This window comes from Aquarana catesbeiana, linkage group LG05, assembly GCF_042186555.1.
Source record: "Aquarana catesbeiana isolate 2022-GZ linkage group LG05, ASM4218655v1, whole genome shotgun sequence".
Taxonomy (NCBI): domain Eukaryota; kingdom Metazoa; phylum Chordata; class Amphibia; order Anura; family Ranidae; genus Aquarana; species Aquarana catesbeiana.
Window position 1 is genome coordinate 461,980,628 of NC_133328.1, and position 13,029 is coordinate 461,993,656.

The 13,029-nt window shown below is 42.5% G+C and overlaps 1 protein-coding gene across 1 annotated transcript in view; it reads left to right on the top strand.

Annotated features, from left to right (window-relative positions):
- The window catches only part of LAMA1 (laminin subunit alpha 1), a 235,980-nt gene that overhangs the window by 57,289 nt on the left and 165,662 nt on the right, over positions 1-13,029 (top strand). Inside the window, exons 4-5 of the mRNA XM_073631377.1 lie at positions 5,172-5,414; positions 8,869-9,048. Coding sequence (XP_073487478.1) covers positions 5,172-5,414; positions 8,869-9,048 — 423 coding nt within the window. The remainder of the gene's footprint in view (positions 1-5,171; positions 5,415-8,868; positions 9,049-13,029) is intronic.

Below are 13,029 nucleotides of genomic sequence, written 5' to 3' on the forward strand. Positions count from 1 at the left end.
AAGTGCCATATAACGGAGAACATCACTCCTAGGCTCTGTGTTGTGTTACAGAGGGTGGCAGCAAAGGGAGTGAACCTGGGCCCAGTGGTTTGCACTGTAGTTTGGGTGTCAATGGCTATGTCACTGCTTTTTGGGGCAACAGTTATTTTTAGGTATAGATGGGTACAGTTAAGATACCTAAAGACAAATATATCTGTCATTAAAAAAAAATCAAAGATAGATGCTGCTGATTTTGCAGCTTATGCTAGTATTACAATTAATATTTTGTAGATAGCTACGCAGTTAGGCAGGGAAAATACATATGTGCAGTTAGTTCAGCCATTGTTTAAAATACATGTGAACCCTCACCTTGTAAAACAACCAATTCAGTTTAAAATAGAAACGAAAGGCAAAACGTGTGTGTGTGTGTGTGTGTGTGTGTGTGTGTATATAATTTTTTTGTTTTTAAGTGATCACACAATCTCTGTTCTCAGCTGCATAAAGAGCTTAGAGAGGTGGGGGTGGAGAAATAGGAGTACACTGTGAAAAGCTGCCTAGTGAATGGCTGTGCAGGGGGGCGTGACAGTAGTAGTCTGATCATTGGAGTACTAACAGGCTGCGCTCCCAGCACAGCCTAAAAACTGACAACACTGTGATGGATTTGCGTCCATGCTTAGTGTGGTCAGTTTAAAATAGGAAAGCAGGGGGATTGGCTGGAACACTGGGTATTTCACACAAAGGAAGCAATACAAAGAGAACAGGACACTTTTCAAAATAAGTACATGGTACAACAAGCACATATCAGGAAAACGTTGGGGTAACCTGTTATTTAAAACATGGTTTTCATTTTTATAAATGTAGTTTGACCCAAAGTGAAAGTTGCTTACACAAGTACCCAGTGTATAGCCACAATGCTCTTATGTTGTCTATGACTTTTACTCTTTAAACGAATACCACATACAGGTTGTTCCTGGGCTCATTGCTTCCACTGAATGAGTACAGTAAACGAGGATTTACAATTAGCTGCTTCAGCTGAAGCTTTGTCATTCCTCTTAACTCTGGAGCCATTGAAAAAAACAGCAGGATAAAAACTGATCAGTCATCTGTTTCACTAGCAAATACACATTCTAGTATATGAATATAGAGAAAAGGGTTTCTATGTCCTGTTTGTTATTTAAAAGAAAAGGAATATATGATTTCAGTATGGACCATTTGTGATCTAGCACTGTAGAAAGTCCTTTAAACACATCACTGAAAATGTCCTCCTCCAATATCTCAATTAAACAAATGTGTTTAGATGTGCTACCCTCATGTCAAAATTGGTACTTTATTTCAATGTATATTGGTGCATTTTGAAAAATTGCTGCATAGTGTAGTTGAGATGTGCTTACCTAGGACTAGGAATGCATTCGAATATAAAGGTCCAGATCCTTCAAATTGCTATGGTACTTACTAATAAAGTATGCTAAATAGCTCCTAAGGTATATTATCATGTCATATTGATAATATTGACTGGGACATCACCTAATCATGTCCTAAAGTCCAACACAACTTTTAGTTTAAATCTGCTTAATACATTTCAGGTAACACTTATGCCGCGTACACACGACCGGACTTTACGGCATACTTTGCCCGGCGGACTTTGACGGACTGGAAAGTCCACTCGTGTGTACGCGATATAAGCAAAGGTGTGCAAAGTTTACCAGTGTAACAGTTTGCTTCCTTTAGAAAGCAGCTTAGGTGGATAAGCTTGTCCTCTGCCAAGCTAGTACAGGGTTGAGGAGTGCGCTACATACGAGTGCAGAGTTTAAAGTGGTTGTAAACCTAGTTACACCACTTTTACTTACAGGTATGCCTATAATAAGGCTTACCTGTAGGTACTGTAAATATTTCCTAAACTTGCATGGTTTAGGAGATATTTACCATATACGCTTGCGCCGATGTCATCAGCGCATGCACACTGAAGAGAAGGCCTGCTCGTGCCGTTTCTTCAGTAGCTGTGCCGTGACCAAACGGCTCCCGTGAGCACGCGCAGGAGTGACGCCTTCGCGGCTCTGGCCAATCACAGTGTCGGAGCCCGCAAACCCAGAAATAACTCTGGGAGACATTTTGCCGGTCACAGCGGTGTACGGTGACCGCCTGCAACAGCTTCGATCTAAGGTAAGTATTTCATAATGATACTAGCTCATTATGCCTCTGTCTTACAGGGTTTTTCTTTTTTTTCTTTTTGTTTTTTCGGTTTACAACCTCTTTAAGGGTGTGCTATGCACAGTGTGTAGGGTTCAGCTCTCTTTCACAGGCTGTCCACATATCACTTCCACCTCTCCTCGACCCTGACCTCTACACCACTCTCTTATCTGCCTCCTCTGAACAAATCTCCCTCCACTACCTGGCCCAACTCTGCTACCTCCTGGCAGTGTAGGCAGCTCTGCCTCTCTCTTTCACTTGAAGAGAGATGATTGGTCAGAACCTGTGCACCTAGGCACAGATGGGGATCACAGTGCAGCTTACTACGCGATACCCCTTCCCACACTGCACCTACGTCTCCACTGTCCTAGCTGTGAGTGCAGGGCAGACAGGGATCTATGAGAGCTGCCCACAGGAAAGCTGTCCTTGTATACACAAAAGGCTTCTGCTGTGTTTATAAGTGATAGTGGAGAGTGTAGGGCCACAGGAAATGGGTGAGTGGCCCAGATTCGGCCCGCAGGCCTTCTGTTTGACACATGTGCCTTAAGCCTCCTACACACAATTGGATTTTCGGCAGGGAATTTTGTGATGACAGACTGTTTGCCTAAAATCCAACCGTTAGTACGCTCCAGACAATTGTTGGCCAATTTTCCACCAACAAATGTTGGATGGCAGGCTAGTAAATTTTCGGCGGACAGTGGTCTGTTGTCAGATTTTCATATCCTGTGTACACAAGTCCATCACACAAAAGTCCTTTTTGGGTTTTCGAATTTCCGAAATTTCGAATTTCCGAATTTGAATTTTTGTATTCCCGAAATGTAGAATTTTCGAATTCCCGAAATTTAGAATTTTTGAATTTCCGAAATTTACAATTTCTGAAATTTACTACTGCGCATGCCTGCTGCGAACTGTGATTTGTGAATGGGCCGGCTGCGGGGGGCTGAACCTATGGCTCGGTTCTTTGCGGTGAACTAAGCCAAAAGTGGGAGTTTCAAACCTAGGTACCCGCTCCCCCCCCAAAAAAGTGCCAAATGTGGCAGCTGAGGGGGGAGAAGGCAGACAAGCAGAGATTCCCCTTTTGGGAGGAGCTTAAGGCCCTATTCACACCTGAGTGACACAGAACGACGCTGTAACGTCACTTTTTTTGGTGTGTTTTTTGAGCAGCATCATTCAATTTGAATGGGCCTCCCTCCACTCCAAAAATTCTCCAAAGAAGCTCATGTACCAAAATTTGGCACTGAGCCAGGCGTGTTTGGTGTTGGTCTTACTGTACAACTAAAGGGTCCTATATAAGAGTCTAAACAAGTACCAAAATCCAGTTACTGTGTGATGCACAAGCTTTATAAAGTAAAATTTTAAAAAAATCCTTCACCTTCCCTGACTGAGCTAAACTCTGCATTACTGTCCCTTATGATCTTTTATGTCTAGGGTATGGGGTAAAGAAATTTTACTTACCTTATCATCCACTCCTGTCAACTCCTCCAGGCTGCAATGGTCCTTGCTGCCTCTTTTCCCTTGCACTCTGGTAGACAGATGCCCTCTGAAATCATCAAGACAGATGCAGGGACCATAGTCCTTCATTGGACATGGAGATGTTGAAGGACAATCCACTTCCAGAGCAAAGGGAAGTGCCGTTTGTCGGGGAATAGAGGATTAGGTAAAGTAAAAATGCTTTTACCATTCCCTAGACATAAACAAGAAGTTAACTCTTGCAGTGCAAGTACAGCATTACGGCAAGGCAAGATTTTTACTTTTTCTGAATTTGAGCTTTAAGTACTGCAGCATGTTTTTTCAAATGACTACTACTTTTGTAGTAGTGATTAAAAACAGCACTCTATCCTCCTGAAGTCTCCACTGTAGTCTAATAAAACAAACTTGGTGATGGAGTTAAAAATGTAGTCCAGCAGTTTGTAGCATGCTATACTGCCTCCAGAAGGCACATTATTGAATTGCAGACTTAAACACTGAAGAGGAAAAGCTAGTACAGTAGTACAGGGAGTGTTTTTTGTTTTCCAATTCCTAAACTTTTTATGTTTTTAAGAATTCCCCACCTAATATATGTACCTAATATAATCTGATCACTTATCATACCCAGTTACACATCTGACATATGATCTATATATTACTCTTCACTCATCTGCTCGCACTAATTGGACAGCTGACATATACTACTGATATAGGGTTTGTGCACATGGCCTGCAATGCAAACACATGGTAATATACATCTAGAGCAGGCTTTCGCAACTTTTTAACCCTAGAGGAACCCCAATAATAATTTTCAGGTCTCGAGGAACCCTTACTAAAACCAATTCATCAGGGGTCAATAGAACAATGCCCCTTATACTGGTGGTCAATAGGAAGAATGTTCCCCTTAAAATGGTGCTCAAAATGCCACCCTTTAAGACAGCTAAAAATATATTTTGTGTCATGCTGCTGGCTTTGCTAAGTGATGCTGAACTTTGAACTCTGTAGGCCCCCTATAAAAAAGGTGGTTTATTAGCCACAGCTCATGGAACCCCTAGCCAACCTCTGGAGGAACCCCAGGGTTCCACTGAACCCTGGTAGAGAATGGCTGATCTAGAGAAACGCAACATAAAGCACGTCAATCACAGCTTCAGAACACACATTGCTACATTCCACTTCCCTGCATTTGACGTTCCTTTCTAACACATTTCAAATGCAGGAAACCATGACTATACCCAAGACTATGCTCTCTTTTGTTGACTGAAGCTAAATCTTTAACAGCTTGATGTGAATCTAAAATTCATAAAGATTTATCAAGAACAAACCTAGTTAGATTGTTGTTTCCACTTCCCCATCTGCATTATCTTTATATATGCTGGACCTTCGGCTATAAACATCATAATGCAACATAGGCTTGGAGATGTTTACAAAGTTCACCATCTGTACCATATAGTTGCGTTATAGGCACCAAATATTTATATTAATCAGTTTTAAAATGTATGTATGAAATGTGTAACATAATGACTATATCCCTTCTTTAGGTCTTTCAAGTTGCCTATGTGATCATTAAAGCAGCAAATTCCCCACGACCTGGAAATTGGATTTTAGAGCGTTCTCTTGATGGAGTTGAGTTCATGCCATGGCAGTATTATGCAGTTAGTGACACAGACTGCCTGACTCGTTACAACATCACACCAAGACTGGGGCCACCAACATACAAGAGAGATGATGAGGTCATCTGTACATCGTACTATTCAAGGCTTGTGCCTCTGGAGCATGGAGAGGTAATTTATAAATATCATTATTATATTTCCTCTCCATGGGCTGTTTTATGTTAGACATCACTGTGACACACAAATAATCCTTTAGTTTAACCACTTCACGCCCAGCTTATAGACAAATGATAGCCGGGTGGTGGCTTTCCCATTCTGACTGGACATCATATGATGTCCTGTCAGGAAGCGCCTATCGCGTGGCCATGCAGTGGCACGATCTGTCACTGGCTGTGTCCACGGAACAGCTGGTGACTGAGCAGAGTACCGGCTCGCTGCCAGTACCATGTGACCACCGTGACAAATCACAGCAGGTCACATATCACTTGTATACAATGGGTGGCTTCCTTTCATGCCACCCAATGTGTACAATTGTGTTTCTAGCTGTGATTGGTCAATTTGATCACATGGTACAGACATTACAGCCCATCTGTACTATGTAATTAGCTTGGACCAATCACATCTAATCACAACAAAAACAGACTAAAAGATTACGTTTCAAATGCTTGCTTATAGCAATGTAATTCACTGCTATAAGCAAACACAATGTGTAAAAAAAAAATCGTGATCACTTCCCCAGAGCAGTACAATGTTACTACAGTAACATTATATTGCTCCGAACACAGTGTGTTTAAAAAAAATGTAATACGTTTTTTTTTCTTCTTCATTTTCCAAAAAATTATGACAAACAATTACAACTTCAAAAAACACGCCATGCCCCTTACTAAATACCTTGGACTGTCTAATTTCCATAAAGGGGTCATTTGGGTGGTATTTTTACTGTCCTGACATTTTAGGGCCTCTAGAACAGAGATATTCCATAAGTACATCAGGATTGATCAAAGCTTTGCAGCTATTCTTCAGCTTCAACTGTTCTGGAAAGGCTGTTCACAAGGTTTAGGAGTGTGTCTATGGGAATGTTTGACCATTCTTCCAGAAGCGCATTTTTGAGGTCAGTCACTGATGTTGGATGGGAAAGCCTGGCTTGCAGTCTCCACTCTAAATCATCGCAAAGGTGTTCTATCGGGTTGAGGTCAGGACAGTCAAGTTCCTCCACCCCAAACAACAGCCATGTCTTTACAGACCTTGTTTTGTGCACTGGTCCAAATCATTTTGTAGAGGGAGGACTATGGTGCGGGGTTGTTTTTCATGGGTCGGGCTTGGCCCCTTAGTTCCAGTGAAGGGAACTCTTAAGGCGTCATCATACCAAGACATTTTGGACAATTTCATGCTCCCAACTTTGTGGAAACAGTTTAGAACATCCCCTTCCTGTTCCAACATGACTGCGCACCAGTGCACAAAGCAAGGTCCATAAAGACAAGGATGAGTGAGTTTGGGGTGGAGGAACTTGACTGGCCTGCACAGAATTCTGACCTCAACCCGACAGATCACCTTTGGGATGAATTAGAGTGGAGACTGCGAGCCAGGCCTTCACGTCCACATCAGTGCTTGACCTCACAAATGCGCTTCTGAAAGAATGGTCAAACATTCCCATAGACACACTCCTAAACCTTGTGGACAGCCTTCCCAGAAGAGTTGAAGCTGTTATAGCTGTAAGGGGAGGTGGGCAACTCAATATTGAACCCTACGGACTAAGACTGGGATGCCATTAACCTCTTGCCTACCAGGCCAATTCTGACATTTCTCTCCTACATGTAAAAATCATATTTTTTTTGCTAGAAAATTACACAGAACCCCCAAACATTTTTTATGTTTTTTTTTTTTTTTAGCAGAGACCCTTGAGAATAAAATGGTGGTTGTTGCAACTTTTTATCTCACACGGTATTTGCGCAGCAATTTTTCAAACACATTTTTTGTTTTTTATTCCATGCATTAAAAAAAGGCAAAACTGTAAAGTTAGCCCAATTTTTTTGCATAATGTGAAAGATGATATTACACCGAGTAAATAGATACCTAACATGTCACACTTCAAAATTGCATACGCTCGTAGAATGGCCCAAACTTCGGTACTTAAAAATCCCCATAGGCGACGATTTAATTTTTTTTACAGATTACATGTTTTGAGTTACAGAGGAGGTCTTGGGCTAGAATTATTGCTCTCACTCTAATGTTCACGGCAATACCTCACATGTGTGGTTTGAATGCTGTTTACATATGTGGGCGCGACTTATGTATGCGTTCGCTTCTGTGAGTGAGCACGCGGGGACAGGGACAGTTAAAGGGATGTTCCGGCCGTGATTTTTATTTTTTTTTACAAGTCAGCAGCTACGAACACTGTAGCTGCTGACTTTTAATAAGGACAATTCCTGTCCACCAAGCCCATGATGTCGGCCCCCCGAGGCCGATCCATCCATCGGCTGCCGGCGCCTCCATCTTAACGAAGGGAAACAGGCAGTGGAGCCTTGTGGCTTCACTGCCCGTTTCCTACTGCGCATGCGCGAGTCGCGCAGCACTTTGTGAATGGCCCCGTTGTTTTCTGGGACACACACATGTCCCAGAAGGCAACGGGGCCACTCGCTGAAGAGGAGGAAGTGCTTAGTACAAATATAAATGTAAAACAGAAGCACTCACTATTGTTTGAACACCAACAATGCAAAACATATGAATCAAATAAATGTGTTGTTCTATCTCTTTAAATGCTTAATTATTAAAAATCATGTGTGGATAACAATCCAAAATTAAATGTAGAAATCACATACAGTGTCACAAAAAAAACACACAAACATATAAAGTACTTTAAATCTGTGCCATAAAGTCCATAAGTGTCAACACACCGTGCTTCAAAACTTGTTTTAAGATAATAATCATCCAGAGGATCCTCCATGGGCACATCAAACTGCTTACTAAAACAAATGGAACACACAGGTCAAGGGAAACACTCATCACAAACAGCAGCTCTGCACTTCAGCCATGTTGCAGGAAAAACACAGTGCAGTATATAGGTTGAAAAAAAAAAAAAAGGATTCATACTGTCTTCACAAAACTTTAGTGCACGGCAAGGTGTCCAAATTAGCACTGCATGAAAATGCTCCGCCTCTGCGACATCATCATCCATGAGAGGTGGAGCATTTTCATGTATTGCTAATTTTTTCTGCCCCCGGTCTCTAAGAGTATATCCATTGATCCATGTGGCACTCTAACTGTGGGACAGTTGATGTAAGGGTGCACTCTGATGGGAACAATTAATGTAAGTGGGACTCTGATGGGAACAATTGAGGTATAGGGGGCTCTGATGGGGAAACTTGATGTAGGGGGGCATGCTAATGTGGACAGTTGATTTAAGGAGGTACTTTGATGCAGGCAGTTAATACAAGGGGGCAGTATTTTACATGCGTATGTGCATAAAATGTTACTTTGGAGAGGTTCAACTTCCATTAGAAGAGCTTGAATTTAGTTTAGTCATGCACACACAAATACTCGCAAATACACGCAAAATCAACACAAGAAATTTGAAAATTCAAATGTTGCAAACAATTTTACACTATTCTTGTCTTTTATTAAACAGATTCACACCTCACTGATTAATGGAAGACCAAGTGCTGATGATCCCTCCCCAACATTGTTGGATTTTACATCTGCACGATACATCCGTCTTCGCTTGCAGCGTATTAGAACTCTTAATGCTGATCTCATGATTCTAAGCCACAAGGATTTAAGGGATGTGGATCCCATTGTAACACGAAGAGTAAGTGTTCATAATGGTACTTCTACCAAGAAATATTGGTTAAAATTAGAAGCATGATGCATTTGATAGAATATCTGAAGTAATAAACTGGAGTTCAAATGTTTAGTACCTTCTGCCTAAACTAAGGGCCTTTATTAACCGTATTACTGACTCATATGAATAACATGCAAAGTCAGATAATCATGAGATGTAACTAGTCTGAGAGCTTCGGGATATCATGATTAACATTTGCCAAGCATTTACACTGTACCTGAACATGTCTACTCATCATTAAACCATCTCCTAGACCAGGTCTGGTATCCAGCTACCTCAGTAGGCTGTGAAAAAATGTGTTACATCTAATGCAGTTGTTACATTGTAGACTTGTCAGCTAAGTTTAACATTGCTGCAAAAGAAACAATATATGTTCTTTGTTGGACTGAAATATATTTACAGTGTATTTACAATATCTGACGCAGGCATGTGATAGTGTCTGGTTTTTCTGTTTGATGCAGCGGTAGAAGATGGTTATTGCAAAATATCTATCAGGCTCCATGCACACTAGCATTTTTTATAAGCGACAAAAACGCTGGATGGAAAATGCTGGTAAGCATTTTTGTGCCAGCTTGTAGTAGCGTTTTAGTAGCTTTTAGAAGCATTAGCATTTTATTCGTGTTTTTTTTACAGTACATGAAGGGGAAAAAAAAAAGCTCCAAAAAAGCCTGTTAGGAATGTTTTAGTAGAGTTTAATAGCATTTAGGAGCGTTCAGCTTTTTTTTTCCTGCTAAAAAACACTCCAAAAAATTATACAACATTTTTTTTTCTGCTCCTGGACACATAGAATCACACTATTTAGCTTCTAGGAGCAGAAAAAATAACTGGTTCTGTTTAGGGTTCAATATTTTTTTTATCACCAATTATGTGGACAGAAATATGTTCTGGTGCTTGGAAAAGAACATGGTTTGCCCGATTTTCTTTGAGCTTGTGATTACGAAAACTTACACCATGTACATAAAAACAGAGAGATAGAGATATCTATCTATCTATAGATATAGATATATATTTTGTGGGAAGATTAGCTCGTGGGGATCACCTTTTCTGAAGGACAGTCAGCAAATGGGCACTTTCTTAAAAGTCTGGCGGATGCCAGGTTTATTTACAAGGAGGTTTGCAAAATAAAAACAAAACAGTAAAGTAAATCCTTGCCGTCTGGCGCTAACTAAACAAACAGTCTCCTCTCTAGACAGTGAGGGGCTGGTCCCCGTCACCCACAAAACATGCGGTAAAGCAAACCTTACAGTCCAACAACCAGAGCTCCTCTCACTCAGGTTCATTCCTGAGTCTCAAAACCAGAGCCCTGCTGTGCTCTCTTCCTGGATATTTAAAGTCCAGCTGAGTCTGGACTCCAGTGGACCTGAACCGCAACCCAGCCTGCCACAGAAGCTGGAAAAACTGGGCCAGATTCCGGTTCAGTCCCTTACAATGGAACAAATGCGAGGTGAAATGTATCTATTATTGCGTATCTCACCTCGCATATCGTCACATATCCTCCCCCTCTGCTCAAGCCCCTGTGGCTGAGCACTTGACCCAAGCATACAGTGCACGCGAGAGAGGGGATCTGCGTTATTTTGGAATTTTCCCGGCCTGTGCTCCACCATAAACCGAAAGGGCTGTAAAGCTAGGAACCACCTTGTCACACTAGTATTTTTCTTCCTGTTGTCACACATCCACTTTAGGGGAGCATGGTCAGTGACTAGTTTAAACGACCTCCTCAGTAGGTAATACCTTAGGGAGTCTAAGGCCCAAGGCCCATTTAATGGCGAGACACTCCTTTTCTACAATGGCATAGTTCTTTTCGTGCTTATTCAACTTCCGGCTCAGGTATACAACTGGGTGCTCCTCACCATTCTTGTTCTGTGACAGTACAGCCCCTAGACCCACCTCAGAAGCGTCCGTCTGTACGACAAACTCCTTGCTGAAGTCCGGGGCCACTAGTACTGGTAACCCACAAAGGGGTCTGCTTTAAATTCTGAAAGGCCTCCTCGGCTTCGGGATTCCACTTGACCATGACCGACCCTCTACCCTTCGTCAGGTCGGTCAGAGGGGTGGCCATGGTGGCAAAGTTGGGTATGAACTGTCTGTAATACCCCATAATGCCCAGGAAGCCCTTACTTGTTTGTTATTGATCGGTTGGGGCCATTTTTGAATTGCATTAACCTTATTGGTCTGTGGCTTGACCAGTCCCGAGCCAATAATGTACCCAAGGTATATGGCCTCCTCCAGACCTATGGCACATTTTTTTGGGTTAGCCGTAAGACCTGCTACCCTAAGGGAATTTATCACTGCTTGTACACAGAGCAGGTGCGATTCTCAATCTGGGCTGTGGATGACCACATCGTCCAGATATGCAGCTGCATATGGGCGATGTGGTCTTAAGGCTTTGTCCACCATTTGCTGGAATGAAGCAAGGGCTCCTTGCAGACCAAACGGCATCCGCTTATATTGAAACGAGCCCTCAGGAGTGGAAAAGGCAGTCTTCTCCTTGGCCGAATCACTTAGCGGTATTTGCCAATAACCTTTCGTTAGATCTTGGGTCATTATGTAGGGAGCCTGTCCTAACCTTCCACGAGTTCGTCAACCCGGGGCATCGGGTACGCATCGAACTTGGACACACTGTTGAGTTTCCTGAAGTCGTTACAAAACCTGATAGTACCATCAGGTTTTGGGACCAGCACTATGGGGCTCGACCACTCACTGTGGGACTCTTCTATCACGTCCAACTCTAACATACTTCTTATTTACTTCCCGACTGCCTCTCGTCTCTCGTCTGGCCTCTGGGATTCTATACGCTTTTACATTTACGCGAACCCCTGGTACTGTCACTATGTCATGTTGGATCATGTTGGTCAGTCAGGGTGTTTTGGACCGAACCATAACCGTTCGGTACTTTTGTTTTTGTCCCCCTGGCCAAATTAACCTTTAATGTAAAAGCGTGCACACTTAAAGTAAATTACTGAGACATACACGAGTGCAGTAGATTGATACTTCCCCTTTATTACTTCCTGGACTCTGGTTAATATACCGTGAGCCGGATATTTTGTTATCAAGTCAAATAAGACAAGCGTATGCGGACTACAAGATATACATATTCATTATTGTGACAAAGTTTAAGCTTTTAGCTGGGTTATATCTATATAAGGGAATAGCGAACTATCATAGCTAAATAGGGTGTCTTGTCTCCAGTCTCTTCGGAGGCGCAATCTTCTTTAACTTGTTCTTAATTCTTACAGTTCTGTTCCACGTGAAGGGATAGGTAAGCTGGCAGACATCTAATTGAATATGGTTAAGGCTGTTAGCAGAGGCTGAAGTAAGCACTTATATCTATATGGTTATATTGGAAATAGGCATTTCACCATAACACTCATAGTCACATCCATTACACGGGTAGGGTGAGAAAAAGTCTCTATTTTTTTTTCACAAACGCCCTAACGTCACTTTGTTGTGCCACGGACAGGGTATCTGTTATGGGGACGTCAGGAGTCACCGGTACCCGGTCTGTTAGAGGCGTGGACATGGCCAGTAAAGTCTCTCTGTCCTTCCAGGGCTTTAAGAGATTCGCATGGTAAATTTGGTGTGGTTTCCTTTTCCTGGCTGGTAGACTGTGTAGTTTACCTCCCCCACCCTTTCGACAACCTCAAAGGGGCCCTGCCATTTGGCTAGGAACTTACTTTCCACCGTGGGAACCAGTATTAACACTCTGTCCCCGGGGCTGAAAGTACAGACCTTGGCACCCCAGTCATAGACCCTCCTCTGGGCCTCTTGAGCTCGCTCCATATGTTCTCGCACCAGGGGTAGGACAGCTGCGATTCGATCCTGCATTAAGGAGACATGCTCTATGATGTTTTTATATGGGGTGGCCTCTCCTTCCCACGTTTCTTTGGCGACATCTAGCAGCCCCCTGGGATGTCTACCATACAAAAGCTCAAAGGGGGAATAGCCTGT